This window comes from Vicia villosa, linkage group LG3, assembly GCF_029867415.1.
Source record: "Vicia villosa cultivar HV-30 ecotype Madison, WI linkage group LG3, Vvil1.0, whole genome shotgun sequence".
Classification (NCBI taxonomy): Eukaryota; Viridiplantae; Streptophyta; class Magnoliopsida; order Fabales; family Fabaceae; genus Vicia; species Vicia villosa.
In genome coordinates, this window is record NC_081182.1 from 76,176,417 (window position 1) to 76,200,754 (window position 24,338).

The 24,338-nt window shown below is 36.8% G+C and overlaps 1 protein-coding gene across 1 annotated transcript; it reads left to right on the plus strand.

Moving 5' to 3' along the window:
• Nucleotides 1-21,650: 21,650 nt before the first annotated feature.
• Nucleotides 21,651-22,190, plus strand: LOC131658360 (uncharacterized). Its single transcript, XM_058927666.1, has 2 exons — nt 21,651-21,830; nt 21,912-22,190. Exons 1-2 carry the CDS (start codon nt 21,651-21,653, stop codon nt 22,188-22,190), a joined length of 459 nt encoding a protein of 152 aa, XP_058783649.1.
• Nucleotides 22,191-24,338: the final 2,148 nt, after the last annotated feature.

Sequence of the window (24,338 nt, forward strand, 5' to 3'; positions counted from 1 at the left end):
ATAGTAAATCTATTAATCTAGAATGAGATGATGGTAATGTAAAAAAGAACACTCTTAAAGGAGTGTTCTTAAAGCATTATTTTAACGTAGTATCTAAATGAAAAGCTAGTAATGTCAATTGTTGAAGATATAATATTTAATGAAGATTTTAGATGAAAGGAGTGTTGTTTAATTGTCAATCATAATTAGTATGAAGCTATAGTTATAGAGTCATAAGAGAGAGGCCAAACTAAGAATTTACATAAGTGTTACGAATTTGAGAATTTCGACAAGTCACGAATTAGAAAAGAAATTATTGTTAGACGCTGGCCTTAGGATCTAGAGGGGGGTGAATAGATCGTTCACAGTTTTACGGATTTAAACGACTTTTCAGCGGAAGTGAATTCTGAATCGACTCGCGTCTATTCCGAACCACTATCGAAACGATTATATATGTGTTTAAAAAACCAGTCAAAGACTTGAAGTAAATGATAAGAGTATATATCGCAGAATCAAGACGTTTCTCTTATGAAAATCAGATTAACTTTTTGTATGATGGACAATGTTTGCAATGCAGTAAGAGTGATAGAAACAAATATACAAACACTTGGTGATAATGATCAAATTGAAGGTAATTCAATGTGTGATGGATTGTGATGTTTATGAACGAACTTAATTCACAATCTTAACACTCGAATCGTTGATCAATTTGCTATTATAACCAAATATGAACAGAATGTAAATGAAAAAGTAAAAGCGACAAGAACACGATATTTGTTTAGGCAGTTCGTCGATCGTCCTCGCTACGACTACGTCTGCCCCCAATTCCAAATTGAAATTGGGTAATCTTTCATTAATGTTGAAAGTAGTATATACAAAGAAGATAACAAAGCGATAAACGATAAACCAATTTATGTCGATCCTTTGAATCTTCTTCCCCCTTAATCTTGAGCCAGATCAAGGTTATCCAAGAGCTTCACTTTGATTCCCTTCTGCAGTGTCTTGATTCCTTGAACTCCCCGTTCCTCAATCGTTACACTCAGCCGAATCCTCAATGAACGCCTCTTGATAAAAACCCCCAAGAACCACCCGTCGTGGAGGACAAAACCCGCAGATTTTATTCACCAACAAACCCCACAAACCTTCACCCACTAGGAATCTTCAATTCCGTTCCATGGACGTTATCGAACTCATCACTAACCCGCAACGCAAGAATGATTATGTGTAATTGTGTTGGAGATGATGAAGAACGAAGATGAGAAGCGTTTGTGTATCTTTCAGTCGTTGGTGTTGCCTTGAATAATTACCCTTGCATAATATATATGATTGCATAACAGTTAGAACCAAGAAAAACTGATTTTTGAACTTTCTTGATCAGTTAGGTCGACCACTTGTAGTGCTTAGGTCGACCTAACAGAGCTTGCAGAATTTTGCTCCCAGTTAGGTCGACCTGTTGAAGGAGTAGGTCGACCAGAATCCTCTTCTGATGCATTCTGGGGACATTTTCACAGATTAGGTCGACCTAGTTGATGTGTAGGTCGACCTAACAGGCTGGTATGTAAAATTCATCAATTTAGGTCGACCTAAATGATGTGTGGGTCGACCTAGCAGGAGTATATGAATTTTTCTCCATTTTAGGTCGACCTGGGTTGATGGTAGGTCGACCTAACTGCTGTTTTTCTGCATTCTTCTTGTTTAGCTTGTGTTGAGTCAACCTTTATGCATAGTAGATCATCCTGTGCTTTCATGAGTGATTAAATGCTTTGCTTTTCCGATTCCTCCTTGTTGTTTGGATGCTGATTCCTCCTTGTTGTTTGGATGCTCATTTGAGTTTGCCATAAATCAAAAACATCTTAGAGTGTGATCTTGTATTCACATACTCCCCCTTTTTGATGATGGCAAACCAATAGTCAAAAGTTTTGGTAGTAAGTGACACAGGCTCAACAGGGCTCCCCCGTACATCCAGCATTTATTTCTCAACCAAGCAATCTCTCCACAAAGCTCCCCCGTACACTCAGCATCTATTGTATCTATCTCCCCCTTTGACAACATCAAAAAGAGAAACAAAGAGAACAGAAGAGTAACAAGAGAACCATAGATAACAATGCTAGCATGTACAGTATAGTAGATAAAAGGTAGTTAATGATAGCATGAGACACATATGTGAGCAAGAGCAGTTTTTATGCATGAAGTCACTATAAGCATGTTAATTGATAGCATATTATAGTATCAATATTATTTTTGGAAGTGAACAACAATTACGTTACCGCTTTTTCAATATGACGCCTGGCTTGATGATGAACTACCTTTATGCTAAGAAAAATGTTAGCAAGAAAGATATATATATACATAAAGTAAAGAAATAATATTAAGAGAAAACAAACGTAATTAGCCCAAATTAGAGATATCGAGTATCCCTAATTCCCTACGAATGTTGAAGTATTGCTCCGTTGCTAGAGGTTTGGTGAAGATGTCAGCTAGTTGCTTCTTGCTTTCTACATGTTCAAAAGTAACGTCTCCTTTCTCTACATGATCTCGTAGAAAGTGATGCCTTATTTCAATATGTTTGGTACGTGAGTGTAAGACAGGATTTTTACTCAAGTTTATGGCGCTTGTGTTGTCGCACATGATAGGTATGCGATCAAGCTTAATACCAAAGTCAAGAAGTTGTTGCTTGAGCCATAATATTTGTGCACAGCAGCTTCCAGCAGCTACATATTTTGCCTCAGCAGTGGATAATGCAACCGATACTTGTTTCTTACTATGCCAACTTATCAATGAGTTTGAGAATAGATGACACGTTCCACTAGTGCTTTTTCTATCGGATTTGCAGCCGGCAAAATCTGAATCGGAGAATCCTACCAAATGACACTCATTTCCTTTTGGATACCATAGGCCATATGTAGTAGTTCCACGTAAGTATCGCAGAATTCTTTTGACAGCTTTCAAGTGAGATTCTTTTGGACAAGATTGATATCTTGCACACATACACACACTAAACATAATGTCTGGTCTTGAGGCAGTAAGATATAATAGTGAACCTATCATTCCTCGGTATAATTTCACATCAACCTCTTTACCTTTCTCATCTTTGTCTAGATTTGTATTTGTTGCCATAGGTGTGTCAATTTCCTTTGCTTCACTCATTCCAAATCTTTTGAGCAGCTCCGTACAATATTTAGTTTGATTCACAAACGTTCCATGACTGAGTTGCTTGATTTGTAGGCCAAGGAAGAAATTTAGCTCACCCATGAGACTCATCTCAAATTCACTCTGCATAAGCTTAGAAAAGTCTTTGACAAGTTTTGCATTAGTCGACCCAAATATAATATCATCTACATAAATTTGGACTAAGAGAATATCCTCATCTTTTCTTTTAATAAAGAGAGTAGTGTCAACTTTACCTCTAGAGTACCCTTGACTAAGGAGAAATTTGCTCAAACGTTCGTACCAAGCCCGAGGGGCTTGTTTAAGACCGTATAGAGCACGTTTCAGCTTATAGACATGAGTTGGATACATGTAATTCTCAAAGCCGGGTGGCTGAGCAACATAGACTTCTTCATTAATATAGCCATTTAGAAAGGCACTCTTAACATCCATTTGGAATAGTTTGAAGTCTTTAGAACAAGCATAAGCAAGTAAGAGGCGAATAGCTTCGAGACGTGCTACAGGAGCGTATGTCTCTTCATAATCAATACCTTCCTCTTGATTATAACCTTGGGCAACTAATCTAGCTTTGTTTCTAGTAATAACACCGTTTTCATCAAGTTTGTTACGAAAAACCCATCTAGTGCCTATTACTTGATGATCTCCCGGATGAGGGACTAAGTCCCAAACATCATTCCGTTTAAATTGGTTTAATTCTTCTTGCATGGCCATTAGCCAATGCTCATCAAGTAATGCATCCTTAGCGTTTTTCGGCTCAACTTGTGAAACAAAAGCAAAATGATGACAGAAGTTACTTTTCTTTGAGCGTGTTGTAACGCCCCTTGAGATGTCTCCTATTATATTGTCAATTGGATGGTCTTTCACATTTGTCCAGGCCTTGGGAAGTTATTCATTGTTTGAGATGCTTTCTCTTTCATTTTCATTGTGAGACTCATCTTTCTCTCTCTCAGCATCTTTCTTTACAATACTTTCATTCTCATCTTCCTTATCCTTGACAATGTCTTCAGTGGATGGACCTACACTTCCTTTACCAAGTATGGCTCCCCGATTGTTATCTCCGTAGGTGACATACCCCTTTTTCTTTGCTTGAAACTCAACGAAAAGAGATAGGTCTCCAGTCATGTGTCTTGAACATCCACTATCAAGGAACCACAACCTTTCGGCAATGTCAAGACACTTTTCAGCTTTCTTTTTCTTGTTTTGATGAGCCATGAAACATAGGTTTGTTGATTCTTCTTCATCGCTTGATGAGCTTTCACTAGATGAATCACTTTCCCATGCTATGTAAGCTCTTTTAGATTTGTTATGACCTTTGCTTTGGTTCTTCTCCTTTTCTTTCTTAAGATATGGACAATCCGGTTTGTAGTGACCGGCTTTCCCACAATTGAAGCAAAGACCTTTGATCTTTCCTTTGTTGTCGTCATCTTGTTTGAACATGTTTGATTGCTTTCTATAGTTGATCAAGCCTTTGTCGGAATGTTTTGCTCCATTTTTCTTTAGATATTTGTTGTATCTTCGCACAAACAGTCCCATTTCCTCATCATCGGAGTCTTCGTCATCACTTGTGTCACTATCCTTTGGCTCTCGTTTTGAGGTCTTGGAGCTCGAAGCTTTTAGAGCTATTGACTTCTTCTCTACCTCTTTCTCCATGTTCTTTTCTTTCTTTGTCCTCTTCTCATGCATGTCAAGGCATTTAAGATGCTGTTCATGTTCCTCTAGTTTACCAAAAAGAGTGGTAATGTCTAAAGTGTTGAGATCATTTGCTTCCTTAATTGCTGTAACTTTAGGTTGCCATTCCCTGTTCAAACATCTTAAGATTTTGTTAGTAGCAACTGCATTGGAAACAGGTCTATCAAGAGAATTTAATCGATTTTTCAGATGAACGAATCTCGTCTGCATGTTTTCGATGGATTCACCATCTTCCATGTGGAAGAGTTCGAACTCTTGAGTTAACGTATTGATCCTAGCTAGTTTGACATCATCCGTTCCCTCGTGGGCAACTTGCAATGTGTCCCACATAGCTTTAGCTGATCTACAATGGGAAACGCGATAGTATTCATCAACTCCTAGAGCTGAGATTAGAATGTTTCTCGCTTTCCAATCGTATGCATATCTCTTTTCATCTTCAGCATTCCAAGTATCTTCTGGTTTTGGAACAACTGCACCAGCTGCATTTGTCATGGTGATCTGAAATGGACCATTGACAATAGCTGTCCAGATGTTCCTATCAATTGCATTGATATGGACACACATACAATCCTTCCAATAGCCGTAGTTTTCGCCGTTGAAAACTGGAGCTCTATTATGAGCCCCTTTAGGTCCGGAAGCCATCTTTCCAATAAGTGTTTCACGTAGCACGGAATAAACCAGGCTCTGATACCACTTGTTAGACGCTGGCCTTAGGATCTAGAGGGGGGTGAATAGATCGTTCACAGTTTTACGGATTTAAACGACTTTTCAGCGGAAGTGAATTCTGAATCGACTCGCGTCTATTCCGAACCACTATCGAAACGATTATATATGTGTTTAAAAAACCAGTCAAAGACTTGAAGTAAATGATAAGAGTATATATCGCAGAATCAAGACGTTTCTCTTATGAAAATCAGATTAACTTTTTGTATGATGGACAATGTTTGCAATGCAGTAAGAGTGATAGAAACAAATATACAAACACTTGGTGATAATGATCAAATTGAAGGTAATTCAATGTGTGATGGATTGTGATGTTTATGAACGAACTTAATTCACAATCTTAACACTCGAATCGTTGATCAATTTGCTATTATAACCAAATATGAACAGAATGTAAATGAAAAAGTAAAAGCGACAAGAACACGATATTTGTTTAGGCAGTTCGTCGATCGTCCTCGCTACGACTACGTCTGCCCCCAATTCCAAATTGAAATTGGGTAATCTTTCATTAATGTTGAAAGTAGTATATACAAAGAAGATAACAAAGCGATAAACGATAAACCAATTTATGTCGATCCTTTGAATCTTCTTCCCCCTTAATCTTGAGCCAGATCAAGGTTATCCAAGAGCTTCACTTTGATTCCCTTCTGCGGTGTCTTGATTCCTTGAACTCCCCGTTCCTCAATCGTTACACTCAGCCGAATCCTCAATGAACGCCTCTTGATAAAAACCCCCAAGAACCACCCGTCGTGGAGGACAAAACCCGCAGATTTTATTCACCAACAAACCCCACAAACCTTCACCCACTAGGAATCTTCAATTCCGTTCCATGGACGTTATCGAACTCATCACTAACCCGCAACGCAAGAATGATTATGTGTAATTGTGTTGGAGATGATGAAGAACGAAGATGAGAAGCGTTTGTGTATCTTTCAGTCGTTGGTGTTGCCTTGAATAATTACCCTTGCACAATATATATGATTGCATAACAGTTAGAACCAAGAAAAACTGATTTTTGAACTTTCTTGATCAGTTAGGTCGACCACTTGTAGTGCTTAGGTTGACCTAACAGAGCTTGCAGAATTTTGCTCCCAGTTAGGTCGACCTGTTGAAGGAGTAGGTCGACCAGAATCCTCTTCTGATGCATTCTGGGGACATTTTCACAGATTAGGTCGACCTAGTTGATGTGTAGGTCGACCTAACAGGCTGGTATGTAAAATTCATCAATTTAGGTCGACCTAAATGATGTGTGGGTCGACCTAGCAGGAGTATATGAATTTTTCTCCATTTTAGGTCGACCTGGGTTGATGGTAGGTCGACCTAACTGCTGTTTTTCTGCATTCTTCTTGTTTAGCTTGTGTTGAGTCAACCTTTATGCATAGTAGATCATCCTGTGCTTTCATGAGTGATTAAATGCTTTGCTTTTCCGATTCCTCCTTGTTGTTTGGATGCTGATTCCTCCTTGTTGTTTGGATGCTCATTTGAGTTTGCCATAAATCAAAAACATCTTAGAGTGTGATCTTGTATTCACAATTATGTCTTATAATTATGGCAAGGTGGGGTACATAAAAATAAACTACATGTTCCTCAAAAGGTATTATTATGAGGAAAGATAGGAAGACAATGCGAATAAAAATGATAGAGGTATAGAAGTATATCTTGTTTCTAGTGATAATTCCTTAAACCTTATATGTCAAGGTTAAACTTGGAAAGGATGAACCTTATATGTCAAGGTTAAATATCTTGTAGTTTATGTTAGCATGCATTAGTTACATGAGTTTTGTATGGTACAGTGAATATTTGTATTTAACTGCATCGTGTGTGTGTGTGTTTAATTTTACAGTTACTTTGAAGTCTCTGGTTTCTACTTGTACAACGCTGATTCAAACCTACCCATCTCCCACATCAAGTCTAACTCAGGTTACTATCCCTTTCTTCTTGCTTATAGTTTGTTATTTTCTGCTTATAGTTTATTGTTTATGGTTCTATTTAATATCAATTTAGTGTCTCTCAACCAGTTTTTTGGTTTGTGGACTTATATTACCTTGAAATAAGGTAATGTCTTCTTTAAGAAATCGGGTATTCTGATTAGGTATTCTATTATGATGATAGCTATTTATTATCTTGACAGAATTCCTTAGTACCTGATAGAGAAACCAAGAAGCATTTGTTTAGCTTAATTAAGACATGGATAAGACATGGATGAATTCAAACCGATTGTCGAAAGAGTACGAGAAAGGGGTATGGGAATTCGTTGAGTTTGCGGTTGCGCACTCCGAAGACCCACTTCGAATGCCGTGTCCTTGCCTGGGTTGCTGTTATGGGGGTAAGGTTGACGGGAATAAGTTGGCATCCCATTTACTATGGTTTGGAATTGATAGAAGTTATACATGTTGGACAATGCATGGTGAGAAAAGTAACGGGAATGCTGAGTCGAGTTGTAATAGGAAGTATGCTTCAAACGACGATTGCACAGACACATACGATTGCGATCGAGTCGAAGAGATTGCAGAAGCGCTTGAAGAAGATCTTGCGGATTGTCCCAAAATGTTTGAGAGGTTGGTAAGCGATGCAAAGAAACCGTTGTATGATGGTTGTTCAAAATTCACAAGATTGTCTGCGGTGTTAAAGTTGTACAACTTAAAGGCGGACAATGGATGGTCGGATAAAAGTTTCACAGAGTTATTAGCCCTTATGAAAGATATGCTACCAAAGGATAATGTTCTTCCCAATCGAACGTATGAAGCCAAAAAGATGTTGTCCTCTATTGGCATGAGCTATGATAAGATACATGCATGTCCAAACGATTGCGTTTTGTTTCGAAACGAGTATGCAGCGTTGAATGAGTGTCCTAAATGTGGTGCCCCTCGATATAAGAAAAAGTTGTCTCCTGCTAAAGTCTTATGGTATTTTCCTATAATTCCGAGATTTAGACGCATGTATCGTAGTGAGACCGATTCAAGACACTTGACTTGGCATACAGATGAAAGAATTATTGATGGAAAGTTGCGACATCCGGCAGACTCACCACAATGGATGAAAGTTGATACTGATTATCCTGAATTTGGAAAAGAAGCAAGAAACCTTCGGTTGTCATTGTCTACTGATGGAATGAACCCGCATGGTATTCAAAGTATCTCGCATAGCACATGGCCTGTGATTCTTATGATTTATAACCTACCTCCGTGGCTATGTATGAAGCGTAAGTACATGATGTTATCTATGCTAATTTCTGGGCCTAAACAACCAGGGAATGACATAGACGTATACTTAGCACCCTTAATCGAAGATTTAAAGTTTTTGTGGGAGAACGGTGTGGAGGTTTACGATGGGTATAGGAAGGAAAGTTTCAACTTGAGGGCGATGTTGTTTGGAACAATTAATGATTTTCCAGCATACGGAAATCTATCCGGGTACAACAATAAAGGTCAAAAGGCGTGTCCTGTTTATGAAGACGAAACCGATACGACACGATTGGAGCTTTGTCAGAAGAATGTCTTTCTCGGCCATCGTAGATTCTTAAATTCTAATCATCACTATCGTGGGTGGAGAAAAGCATTCAATGGAAAGGCCGAACATCGTACAGCCCCGCCTTTTTTGTCAGGTGATCAAATTTTTGAAAAGGTGAAAGATATGAGCACTCAGTTTGGCAAGCCTTTTGCACATTCACTTGTCAAGGGTGGGTGGAAGAAGAAGTCAATTTTTTTTGAACTTCCATATTGGAAGTCGTTGTACGTAAGACATTTCCTGGATGTTATGCATATTGAAAAAAATGTATTTGACAGCGTCATAGGTACGTTACTCAATATACAAGGAAAGTCTAAGGATGGCCTTAACATAAGGAAGAACATGATAAACATGGGAATGAGAACTGAATTGGGACCCGTGACGAAAGGAAGACGAACATATCTGCCACCTGCTGTTTACACTCAATCTAGAAAGGAGAAGAAAACATTGTGTAAGTTCCTCAGTGAAGTTAAAGTTCCAGAAGGCTACTCTTCAGATATTAGAAGACTTGTGTCCATGAAAGACCTCAAGTTAAAGAGTTTGAAGACGCATGATTGTCATGTTATAATGGAACATTTTTTACCAATAGGTATACGTTCTATTCTGCCAGAAAAAGTAAGAAGCGCAATAACTAAGTTGTGTTTCTTCTTCAGGTCTATCGAGCGCATTTTGATGTTTGATTACGCGAAGTTTCAGATTCCTGTATTTGGTTGCAAGTGGGTTGAAAATAATAGTGGCATACGAATGGATAAGTCAGGATTTTTGCAAGTGGATCTCAATAGGGTAGGGTACAAAGATGAGCCTTTCATTCTAGCCTCTCAAGCTAAACAAGTGTTCTATGTCAATGATCCGACAAGTACGAAATGGTCTATAGTGCTTTTATCTAACAAAATAGTTGATGAAAACATTGAAGATCAAGGTGATATTGTTGTTGGCATTGAATCTTGTACAAGAAACGATCAAAATGAGAATGAATCTTGTACTAGAAATGATCATAATGAGGGTATTTGGATCAATCCAACCGTCCACGTTGTTAAGAGACGCGTAGAACACAATCCTACCAAGAAAAGAAAGAGACGTTAGTGATAAAGGTAATAGTATACATATTCCGACTAATTTGCATTATTCAATTTGTACCGATTGTTTTATTCAATAGTATAATACTTATTCAATTTTGGTGCATATTCTCGTTTTGTACATAACTTTTGAACCATGTATCCGTTTGTTGACTTCTTTACATGTAACTATACTATTTTGACGATTCCGGAGCTGCTCAAGCACTTATCTTTACATTTCGGGACTGTTTTTTATCGGTTTTGCTTCTGCCCGTAATCAAAAGTCGGGCTTAGGGTCTGAATTTCGGAAAACCGACTTTATTTTTGAGTCCGTGGGGACGTTTTACCATAGCCATGTAAATTTCGTTCAATTCCGACAACTTTCTTTTTTGACGCTTATTTTGATTTGTATCGATTTCGTTTCCGATTTACTTGTACATGCATGGTTTGACTTCCATTTGACTTGTATAGATTGTTAGCTTATTAATAGTGTACTAATGTGCTTTAGTTTGTTTGATACAGGTTCAATGGCTCTGGATAGAGATGCTCCACCTGAAAACTCACAAGAAAGAGATGCTCAAGAAAGAGATGCTCCGGATACAAATGCTCCACCTGATACTGAAGCAAAAGAAGTTGCACGAGGCATCACCATTATGAAGGGAATCATTCGACATAGAGACCAAGGATTAGTATACCATTTGGATTGGAATTCTGAAAACCAAGCAATTGGTCCTAATTCTGCAAAGTTGACAAGCTATATTGGTACACTTGTTCGTATGCATATTCCGGTCTCCGTAGCTAAATGGAATCTGAAAAGCGAAGAGTTGGATGCGAAAAAAAAAGCGATTTGGGACGAGCTTCAGGTATATATCATATATGGTTAATTGTTGTTATTATCTTGACGATAAATTGTTTAAATTACTTATACTAACACACTATGCGTATGTTTTTTTGCAGAGGACTTTTGAGATACCAGATGATCGTAGACGCTACATACTTAGTTTGGCCGGCAAAAGATATAAAGGGTGGAAAGCTTTTTTGACAAACACCTATCTTAAGGATAAAGATGGAAACTTTCTTGAAGAGGCACCGGGACGGCCAAAAAAGTATGAGATCTTTATTGATGAAAAAGATTGGGCTGAGTTTGTAAAGCAAAGAGATGAAGATTTTCGGAAAAGGAGTGCCACGAATAGTGCGAGAGCATCCAAACCCGCGTATCCATACAAAAAAGGGCGTTTGGGATATGCACGCTTAGAGGATAAAATTGTAAGTAAATAGAAATGTGTTTTAATTAATTTTCTAAATGTGCATGTTTTATTTGACGATTTTATCATTTGTGTCAATGCATAGTTAGAGGAGACTAAAAGTGAGGAAACTTCACTTCCTGTACATGTGTTGTGGAAGGAAGCTCGTGTGGGCAAGAATCAAGCTGTCGATCCCGATGTTCAGAGAGTTTATACTAAATGTGTAAGTATAATACTGTGTCTTTAATTAAATCAAATGTTTTTTAATATATAAATGATTTTTTATCTCCACTAATAATTATTGAAATGTAAATGAATTACAGGAGACCTTGTCGCAATCGGTATCCACCGGTGAGGGGAGCGTACTTAGTAGAGCACTAGATGCTCCTGAGTATCCCGGTCGGGTGAGGGGTAAGGGTCATGGTGTGACTCCAACCTCTTTTTACAAGAGTCCTAGAAGAAGATCAAATCTTACCAATGAAGAAGTGTTGCAAAAGTTGCAGGAATTGCAAGCACAAGTCTCTGAATTGCAAAGAGATAAAGATATGTATATGAGAGAAAAGTGCAACACTTCATCGGTGAAAGAAACTAGTGATAAGGCTAGTATCAACTGTCAAAGGAAATTTCCCGAGGTAATTATAAATTTTTTTCCTTACAAATTGTTCTATTTTATTAATGATAATGACTTTATATTTACTATTGGTTTAGGGCATTTCATCTTGCCAACTATACTTATCGTCACCGAATTATCGACTAGTTGGCAAGGGAAAAGTGCACAACACTTTGGGAGATTTACTTCACCATAGACCGCTCCCGGATGGACACCTGAAAGTATCGGTGGATGTTGTATTAGATCATGATGCGATGCTACCGGTACCTGACATGGTCTCAGAGACGACATTGCTGCGAGATGCAATAGGATCATTTGTTGCATGGCCCTCGGAGCTCATTACCATTAGTGATGAGGTATATTGAAAACGATTATGAATCATTTAGTTTTCGAATGTCAATTCTAAACCGTTTATTAATTATTTTTTACATTTTAATTTTAGACTGCTCCTATAAAACCCGCAATTAAGGGTAAAGGGATTTTACAGGAGGAGGAGTCTGTTGCATCACTAAAAGAGGTACATTTAAAGTGTTAATATATAATCTGAATCTAAATCTGCATGATTTTATATTTTACCTAACTTATATGATTTTTAGGCATCCGCTCGGGAGTCACAACAAGTGACGCAGCAAGTTCGTAGCGTACCACCCACTGGTCCTCCGAAGCTAGCGGCAAAAAAAGGCGGTGCTTTTGTGCCTCGATACCGGACGATGCTCGAAACAATGGTTGATATGTCCAATTTGAAGGATGGTGCTTTACGTGAAATCAATATGGATGAAAGTGTCTTCGGTATTGAATTCAAGTCACATATTGCAATTGATGACTTGGAAGAGATTTTTACGCATGAACAACTAGGCGTCGGTAATATGCACTCATACATCCGGTAATATTCACTCATCCGATATATTATTTAATTAGTCCCACAATATAATTTATTTACACATTTCAATGAAAATAATCTAATGTTTATTATGTTTTTATTTAAGGTTGTTGTATGACAGAGTGTTGCGCGGGACTGCATTGTCTAACAGATTCCGTTTCGTGTCTTCCGCCCATTGCAGCGGAATGACAATTGCTTCGGAACCGGAATCAGTTAGACAGCTCTTAGTCGATAGATTCATGTCCACCGGCAATTCAGAAAGTCTGCATCTTTGGGCGTATAATACCCGACCAGTAGGGTTAGTTTCTCATTCTTGGTTCATCTAATCTCTGTTTCTTTTGTGTATAGCAAAATTTTCATATAACCTATTGTTTTAATTTATAGAGCACACTGGTTGTTGCTTGCTATCAACCCTATAAGAGAAGTCGTGTATTATCTGAATTCGGTAAATGGTGACTGGACCAATTATCCGGCTATGAAGGAAATCGTTGATTTGTAAGTGGGATCGTTCTAAATATTCGTGTATATTTATATATTTACTTATTTGTGGGATTGATCTAAACATATGCTTTTATATATTTGTTAATTAGATCAATACAAGTGTTCCGAAGTCAACGGGACGCACATGTATCCCGGACTAAATCAAACAACATTACTTGGATCAAAGTGCAGGTACATTATTTTTCACAATTTTGCTTATAATATTTATGCTACTTGATAAAACAAGACAACTATAAAATCTTATTTGTTTTTCTATGTAGTGTCCGCAACAGCGAAACAGTTCAGATTGCGGATACTTTGTTTTGAGGTTTATGAAAGAAATCCTTCAGGCGAATCAATTAGAGATTCCGCTCACGGTATGAATTTATAACTTAAGATAATTTCATATAATTTATTACATTTAACTAAATATATCATTCATATTATGTTTTTGTTTTGTAGTACCTTGACGAATTCCGTGCTGCTGGGTACCCGAGACTTAAGTTGGAAGAAATCAAAGAGGATTTGTGTCAATTTTATATTAAGCAATTTTTCATGTAGGATTTGTGTCGATTTGAACTATAATATTATTGATGTTGTAATGATGTATATATATATATAACTTTGGATATTATAATGGTATTATATTAGTATACATATTGTCTTACTGATGGCTGAAATTATATCGTCGAAAATATATTACAGGTCGAAAATGTAACGACCCATACTGCTTTCGGGATGATCGATTGACCCCACAAACCAACACGGGTCTTTTCAGCATGCTTTGACCTCACTCGCACGCTTTCCGGGAAACTTCCCAGAAGGTCACCCATCCCAATACTACTCCAAGTCAAGCACGCTTAACTATGGAGTTCTTATGGAACAGGCTCCCGAAAAGAAGATGCATCTTGTTGGTATAGGTAGTACCTATCAATCCTTATAAGCTTTCCTTCAACCATGCAGTCCCATACCTGCACGACTTTAGGATTCCTCTCATTCCGATGTGGCGACCACCCTAGCCCCTATTGGACTCAGGTGTTCCATGCGGTGTAACCACCCCTCGCCTTCTTCGGCCTCGGGTGTTACATGCCCACCAGCTTCCGCATGGTTCGTCCTCGAACCACATCGTACTGGGAGAGGTCTGGCTCTGATACCATTTGTAACGACCCAGACTGCTTTCGGGATGATCGACTGACCCCACAAACCAACACGGGTCTTTTCAGCATGCTTTGACCTCACTCGCACGCTTTCCGGGAAATTTCCCAGAAGGTCACCCATCCCAATACTACTCCAAGTCAAGCACGCTTAACTATGGAGTTCTTATGGAACAGGCTCCCGAAAAGAAGATGCATCTTGTTGGTATAGGTAGTACCTATCAATCCTTATAAGCTTTCCTTCAACCATGCAGTCCCATACCTGCACGGCTTTAGGATTCCTCTCATTCCGATGTGGCGACCACCCTAGCCCCTATTAGCCTCAGGTGTTCCATGCGGTGTAACCACCCCTCGCCTTCTTCGGCCTCGGGTGTTACAGAAAACATATTACAGGTCGAAAATATTACAGGTCGACTGGGATGATTAAATTACAGGCTGCACATTAAAATACCTCATTTAGCAACGATAGCGCTTTTAAAAAGCGCTCTTAAAGGTCCACCTACAAAAGCGCTTCTTAGTAAAAGCGCTGCCAAAGATTAATAAAAAAGCATAAAAAATAAAAAAACGCAACATACGAAAGCGCTTTTGGAAAAGCGCTCTTATAGGGGGGCTACCAGAGCGCTTTTTCCAGGAAAGCGCTCTTATACGGGGGGCCTACCAGAGCGCTTTTTCCAAAAAAGCGCTCTTATAGGAAGGGCCTACCAGAGCGCTTTCTGAAGCGCTTTTGTTACCTACGTCAGTGCTGGCTTTCACAGCGCTTTTAAAGCCCATAAAAAGCGCTTTTAAAGCCCTAGCGTGTTGTAGTGTATTTTAGCGTGAATCTATGAGTCATTGTGAAGTATTGAAAATGTGATGATACGTTGAATCCTTAATATGGTTTGTGATTATCTGTGATGTTTGAGATTATGATGAATTATGTGATGTCTTGGTGATTTATGTGATGTCGTGATGGTTTGCGTGATGCTTATGTGTATCGATGAATTTTTGGCGTATTTTAGAATAATTAGAATAATAAGTGGAATTATTTTAATTAGTAAAATAAAATAATATCAGTGTTAGAGATATTAAGGGTAAGAGTGGTCATCTGTGAAGAGTAAGTGAGGGTAATATGGGAAGACCATATTAGGGGTCCTAGGGGTAAAAAGAGAAAGGAGAAAAGATAGATTCATTCTGTACGATCAAAGTTTTGAGAAGAGGCAGAAGGAGAGAGCTAGGGCACGAAGAACATGGAGGAATAAGTAGAGAGAACGCGAAGAGAAATAGAATCCAACCATGAATTAAGGTAAGGGGGGACTCTTCCGGTTAATTTCTATTATGCGATTGTAGGTAATAGAATAGATTGATATGTGATTTGATTCGATTGAGTATATTGGGATTGGGATTGTTGGGTTTGGGGAGATTGATGATATTGCATGAAAATATGATTGGAAAATGTGTTTTAATGATGTGTGATGATGTCTACTGTGTTTTTATACCTTTATATGATGTTTGGAATGTATTTTGGGTGAAAGGAGTGCGAAATCGCAGGTCTGTTGCAGAGCAGCGAATCTGCAAAATCGTACCTCAGCTAAGTGGAGGGGGGTCCGCTGAGCGGAGGTCCCAACGTAGTTCGCTTCTACCTAGTCCCGCTGGTGCTCCGCTGAGCGGACCCTGCTAGGCAGCAAATTTTCCAAACTTAGAAATAGCGTATCTTTTGATCCGTGTATCCTTTCTTGGTGCCGTTTTGGGCGCTGTAAAGCTAATTAAATATTTTATATGATGAATGGGTGATTGATGTTAGAACAAGATTTGTTCTTATCAATTATCTTAGTTTTGATGATAACAATAATATGAATTTTGCTTAAGATAATATGGTACTCTAATCCAATGCAATTTCCCTTTCAGGAAATATATATATAAAGAGTACGCATAATTCAGCGCTCAGAAGTTGTGTCTCAAATGGTTCAGCATGCAACATCAGAACATGGTCTGGCAAGACATCAGAAGATGGTCGAAGCAGAATCAGAACATGGGTCTATGAAAGCATCAGAAGAACATGAGATCAGAAGCACTGAAGATCAGAAGATGGTATCACGCAACAGAAGCACTTCAAGATCAGAAGATCAGAAGATGCTATGCACCAAGCTGTTTTGACTCTGATGATATTCAAACGTCGTATTCACAAACATCAGATCAGAAGGAAGTACAGGTGGCAGACTACGCTGACTGACAAAAGGAACGTTAAAGCTACTAAAGGCAACGTCAGTAGACACAGCGTGAACAAGGCTCGAGGTAGTTGACAAAAGCGTATAACATTAAATGCAATGCTGTACGGAACACGCAAAGCATTAAATGCACTCAACGGTCATCTTCTCAACGCCTATAAATATGAAGTTCTGATGAGAAGCAAGGTTACCTATTCTTAACAACTCTGAACGAAAATAAACTTGCTGAAACGCTATTCATTCAAAGCTCAGAATCTTCATCAAAGCTCACTACATTGCTGTTGTAATATCTTAGTGAGATTAAGCTTAAACGTTAAGAGAAATATCACAGTTGTGATTATCGCTTTTAAGAAGCATCTGTAAACTCTTGAATAGATTACATTAAGTTGTAAGGAACTAGAGTGATCGTGTTGATCAGAATACTCTAGGAAAGTCTTAGGAGTGAACTAAGCAGGATGAGCAAAAACGCTAGAAGAAATTCAGAGGAGACAGGATGAGCAAAACTCACGCAATGACAAGTATGATGCTTTCATTGAGAGGCAAGAAGGACACAACAACGAGATGAAAGAGATGCTGGCCAAGATCTTGTCAAGACTAGGGCCATCTTAGATTGAGTCTATGCTGTTTCTTTCCTTTCTTTGCATCTGTTTTGTTTCTGTGCATCTGATCTTTTCATTTTGTACTTCTGTACCCAATGGTTGAACATTAATGAAATCATCTTCTCCCTCCATGTGTTCTGTTTTATTCATCTGAATCTTTTCTATTTTTTGATGATATGACAAAAAAGGGGGAGAAATACTGTGATAAATGATTTGATTTAATCAGTCACATTCACTAACAAGAACCGCAAGTTCTATATGGTTTAAGTGTTTTGCAGGTACAGAGAAGTGAAGTAAATCTTCAGAAGCAAACACCAGAAGCAAAACCATAAGAAGCGTTATTCTGTAAAAGGAATAAGCTCTTGGAAACTGAAGCAAGCTGAGTGCTGTCAAGCTTCAGAAATCAGAAGCAAGAAAGAAGAATGAATCAGAAGCACTGATAATAGAATTTGAATATCATTGTCTATCCTGTTCTGACAAAATTCTATTTGCTCTAATACATATAATGTTATGGCTCTGATACATTATTTGCTCTGATACATTATTTCAGCCTATATGGCTCTGATACATATAATGTGTTCAAACATACATTTTATGTTTTAACTCGCTCATGCTGACTTTTGTCGTTTAGTTTTTGTTCTGTAACATTTCAGGATGTAGAGGTGCTCTGATGATGCTCTGGTACATTCAACAATGTTCTGATACAAATCTAGCATGAAGTGATGATGGTAGACATTCAAAGTTCTGAAGCTATCCGAGGGAAGCAGAAATCAGAAGATGTGAATGTTCTAAAAGATCCAGAAAACTCAAGTTCTGAAGCTGTCCTGAATGGAAGCAGAAGTCAGAAGCTGTGAATGTTCTGAAGATCAAAGAAATTCAAGTTCTGAAGCTGTCCACGATGGAATCAGGAATCAGAAGCTGTGAGTGTTCTAAGGATCTAAAGAAATTCAAGTTCTGAAGCTGTCCAATGGAAGCAGAAGTCAGAAGCTATGAATTCTCTGAAGGCAGAAGCTTATATGATCGTCTCTACCGAAATAATCAGGGAAGTCTTTTATCAAAGTTCTTCGAGTATTTATTTCAGGGGGAGATTATTTATCTCAGGGGGAGATTGTTAATCTCAGGGGGAGACATATTCATATGCTTATGCTATAGCTGTGTAATTTGTCTTTTGCCGTCTATTCTTTCTGATCGCAAATTCATATCATTTATATATGTTTTTGTCATCATCAAAAAGGGGGAGATTGTTAGAACAAGATTTGTTCTTATCAATTATCTTAGTTTTGATGATAACAATAATATGAATTTTGCTTAAGATAATATGGTACTCTAATCCAATGCAATTTCCCTTTCAGGAAATATATATATAAAGAGTACGCATAATTCAGCGCTCAGAAGTTGTGTCTCAAATGGTTCAGCATGCAACATCAGAACATGGTCTGGCAAGACATCAGAAGATGGTCGAAGCAGAATCAGAACATGGGTCTATGAAAGCATCAGAAGAACATGAGATCAGAAGCACTGAAGATCAGAAGATGGTATCACGCAACAGAAGCACTTCAAGATCAGAAGATCAGAAGATGCTATGCACCAAGCTGTTTTGACTCTGATGATATTCAAACGTCGTATTCACAAACATCAGATCAGAAGGAAGTACAGGTGGCAGACTACGCTGACTGACAAAAGGAACGTTAAAGCTACTAAAGGCAACGTCAGTAGACACAGCGTGAACAAGGCTCGAGGTAGTTGACAAAAGCGTATAACATTAAATGCAATGCTGTACGGAACACGCAAAGCATTAAATGCACTCAACGGTCATCTTCTCAACGCCTATAAATATGAAGTTCTGATGAGAAGCAAGGTTACCTATTCTTAACAACTCTGAACGAAAATAAACTTGCTGAAACGCTATTCATTCAAAGCTCAGAATCTTCATCAAAGCTCACTACATTGCTGTTGTAATATCTTAGTGAGATTAAGCTTAAACGTTAAGAGAAATATCACAGTTGTGATTATCGCTTTTAAGAAGCATCTGTAAACTCTTGAATAGATTACATTAAGTTGTAAGGAACTAGAGTGATCGTGTTGATCAGAATACTCTAGGAAAGTCTTAGGAGTGAACTAAGCAGATTGTAACTAGAGTGATCGTGTTGATCAGTAGACTCTAGAGAAAGTCTTAGAGGGTATCTAAGCAGTTGTTCCTGGAGTGATCAGTGTGTGATCAGAAGACTCTGGAAGACTTAGTTGCGGACTAAGTGGAAAACCATTGTAATCCGTGCGATTAGTGGATTAAATCCTCAGTTGAGGTAAATCATCTCTGCGGGGGTGGACTGGAGTAGCTTCGTTAACAGCGAACCAGGATAAAAATAATTGTGCAATTTATTTTTATCGTCCAAGATTTAAAGTCACACTTATTCAATCCCCCCCCCCTTTCTAAGTGTTTTTCTATCCTTCAATTGAGAGGTGGCTCGAACTATTTTTAAAATTTATTTAATTGCTTTGTGAAACGAAATATTGTGCCTCTGTGTAATTGTGTGAATATGACATTATTTCGGTGTGATGATGGACAAATGGTAATTATTATTATTGGGATGGTTGTGTAAATAATTTAATGATTGTGCATGATTTGGTTAATGTGACAATGTGGTAAGGTTGTAATGATATAACTGTGATTTTGACGTTATATGTGGTGTGAATTATATTGATATAATTGTAGATGGTGTTGAAACCGAATATAGGATTCGGTGTTGTTTTGGTGAGTTATTGGTGATGACATTGTTCATTTTGATCATGTGGTGATCGTTTTGATCGTATGATGATGATTGATTTGTTTTGAATGATGCATGATACATGTACATACTTGTTGGTGATAACTATGATGAGTTATGGGGAGACGATGCGGTGCATCGAATCAGTGATGTTTTTAAGTATGTTATATGTGTGAATTCATTCATATGCATTCGGTGATGGATCTCGGTGATGTTTGGATCGATGGTGGACATAATTCCCATTGTGCGGAATTTGTGTCAGTGGGCCGTATCTCGATGAGGCGTAGATCGGTCAGGTGGATTGATTCCACGAATTATTGGTACCACATGCATAGTGTTAGTTGGTCATATGCATCTTTGTCATAACATGATTAAGTTGATTTCAATGTCATGTTTGGTGTTGTATTTGTTGTGATAGATGAGTGATAATTGGATATCTGAATATATGCCAAATTGGGTGAATGATATATTATGATGTTTTATTGCTTATGAGTGCATAACATTGATTAATTGAGAATGAGACTCACCCTTACTTGTTGACATTTTCCAGATTTGAGAAGTAGCGGCATTAGTGCTTGGTGAGGATGACTCGTAGAGTTTATCCGTTTATGTTGGGTCGTGTCGGTCATGCTCTGATCTTGTAACACTGGCGAACGATAGTTTTAGATTTTTAAGAGATTACTCTATTTCATTTGGTGTTGAATTGCATTTTCATTGGTTGTATTGATGATGTTTTGTATTCCGCTGTGATAAATATGATTATGTTTTGGTAAATCGTTTCCTAATGAAGCATGACTTCGACCATAATTGGTTTATTTGTTTTTAAATAATTGTGGCACCCTTGTGTTTATATTTTTACTCTGATTATTTATTTAAATTGCCGCGGGGTTTAGAAGGGTGTTACACCTTAGGACCATTTCTGAGCATTGGGCAATTCTTCTCAGGGGCAAGATTTTGAAGAACAGGTCCACGATCAAATATCATATTTTTTCTTCGATTTGGTCTTCTGTTAATTCTGAATGGCTCAACATTAATCATCACTTGCATTGGATTTTAGGCAAGGGGTCCGGCATCAATTTTTGGTTAGACAGTTGGTGTGCTTCACCTCTCGTCGTGCACACTTCTATCGACTTTCTGCAGCAGCAGGGTATCTCTACTACCTCAGTGGTTTCAGATTTCATCTGCAATGGTTCCTGGCAGACTCCCACAATTTGGTTAGACTTTTTTCCTTTTTTAGATGATAAGCTTATTCCTCATCTGCTTAGAAATATGGACAGGGAAGATGAATTAGTTTGGCCTCAAAGCACCTCTGGCTCCTTGTCTTTTCAAGAAGCTTATAAATTCAAGTATCCTTCTACTCCTCTGAATTGGGCCAAAACTATTTGGAGGCATGACATACCCCCTTCTAAATCTCTTTTTATTTGGAAGCTCATGCAAAACAAATTGGCTACTGATGACAACTTGCGTTTTAGGGACTGCCAAGTCGTGTCCATGTGCAGTTTCTGCAAAAACTCAATTGAAACAGCCCAGCATATGTTTTTTGATTGTATCTTCTCCAAGAGAATCTGAATTTGATTTTCCAATACAACTTAGATGCGGTTCACTCCAGATAATTTGGAAGATTGGTGGACTTTTTGTTCAACAGGGAGATCCAAACAATGCTCTATGCTTCTTATTGCAGCCTCAACCTTTATTTTGTACAGTTTATGGGAAGCTAGAAACAACGAGAGGTTCAACAACACTAAACCGAACGTCAATCTTGTCATTAGAAGAGTCAGTGTTCAGCTACACTCCTCTGCTCATATATAGAAGGCAACTTCTTATATTTCTATTTCTGATTTTAATCTCTTGAAGGCTTTCAACATTATGATTAGACCTGCTAGAGCTCCCAACATAGTTGAAGTCCTTTGGCATCCGCCGTCTCTTGGTTGGATAAAATGTAACTGTGACGGTGCGTATAATCATAATGGACTTCCTGCAACGTGTTGGGGTCTGTTTAGAGATCATAGAGGCAATTTTCTCTTGGCTTTTGCAAACTCGGTTCCTTGGAGGTCCTCCTTTTTAGCCGAGTTTGGTGTTGTTGTTCGGGCTATGGAAGTTGCGATTGAGAGAGGCTGGCATAGCCTTGGATAGAAATAGATTCAGCCTTAGTGGTTCAGGCTTTCACCAACCCAACTTTGGTTCCTTGGCAAGTCAGAGTTGAATGGTTCTCTTGTATAAATTTTTTTGTTTCTAGGCAGATTTATATTTCTCATATTTATAGAGAGGATAACTCTTGTGCTGATTTTTTAGCAAACTTAGGCCTCAATGTTAGTTCTCTCAATTTTTTTTATTCCATTCCTTTGGACATGAGGAAGGAATTTGTTCGTAATAACTAGGAATGCCTAATTTTAGATTCTCCTCTTGATGGATTTTTTTTTCTATCCCATCCTTTTTGTAATATTTCCTTTTTAATATACAAGACTTCATTAAAAAAAAATAAGTATTTAAATTTAAATAGCATAGAATAAGGGATCACACACAATATTTATAATTCTCCAATGTAAAGATGATGATCAGATCAAAACTTAAAGTTGAACCTTGTAACAGTAAAAGTGTGAACCAATTTTCTTACTTTGCAAGTACTTTTTTTGTATTTTAGTAACCCTTCTTGAAAAATGTTTGGATCCTCTTCTTCCAAGAGGGACAGGACAGGACACCATTCCTTTGATATTGTTTCTGCTATTGCTTTCCAATTGCTCTAAATAAGGTCACCAATATTGCTGACAATTCACTACATATTCTTGTATTTTGTATCATACTCACATCAATAATACATTTAGCTTGTTATATTTGTGGAATCATTAGAGTACAATTCAGTCAAATAATTGAAGTAAAAATGATAATTATTTTTAAATCAATTAAATAAAAGTATCTCTCAAAATCAAAAGAAAATGTAATCAATCCTAATATGGACGGAAGTTGAAAGAGATTCTAGTGAGTGGGACCAGTAGAGTATGAACCATAGAAGTCAAATTTTGAGGCATGGCATCATTGGTGACTTAGCCACGTGACATGACTTTTCTTTTTAGTGTAATTCACATGAAAATATACTAAATATATTTTATTTATTTTTTAAATGGGTCCCCAAGGTCAAAACTAGATTAAATTTCTAGTACAATCATTCATAAAGAAAAAGTTAAATATACAAAACGGGTCCCATAGTCAGAACTAGATTAAAATTCTAGTAACTAGATTGTTGGCCCGTGCGATGCACGGTTATTTCAAAATTGAAATTTATAATATTAATATTTATTTTATTATAATAATATATTAAATTATTTTATTAAAATATTATTCTGTTATATAAGCTTATTTTTTATTTATCATAAAAATTAAAATATTCATAATATTATTAATATAATAACACAAAATTTTAAATAAATCTTTTATTAATATTAAAATTAGTCTTATACTGCCACATATTGTCGAATTAGTAAACTTTTATTAATATAAAATTAGTATAATTTTATTCATAATAATATTAATATAATAACATGTGCGAGTGAGAGAAGTAAAATAATATGAAAATAAATTAAAAAAAAATTAATAATAGGAAAAAAATTCAAAAATCATTCTAATAAAACATGATTATATTTGCACACAATTAGATCATTGACAATTATTTTTTAAATTTTACGTTGTGAATTTATAAATTTCAATTATCACTATTAAAATATCTATTTATTTGTAACTTATCTAAAAGACTTCAATTTATGTTCTTATTTTTTTATCTATTTATTAAATTTTCTTAAATATGAAAATAAGCATATATGAATGGAACATAAATATAATAAATATAATTATAAAATATATGAAATGATAAAAATAATTTAGGCTTATATAGATTGAACTTTAAATAAATTCAAATAAATTTAAAAAATAAAAATTTATATTTATAATTTTAGTTTAATTGTTCAAAAAATTATAAATAAATTTTATATCAAATGTAAATATTTTTACATATTCAAAATGATATTTTAGTCTTATACTAATTCTTTCAATATACACATAAATGAATATTCTATATTACATTTTATTATATTGACTTAATTAAAAAATAATAAAATATTTTTATTGTTAACACATTGCGACGAAAATGATAAAATTTTATAAATAAATATTATCATAAACAATTATCACTATTCTATCAAATACAAATTATAAAAAAAAATTGTGTTTAAAATTACAAACAAACAACGTTCTAAAAGTCTCAGTAAATATACTATATTTTAAAATTGA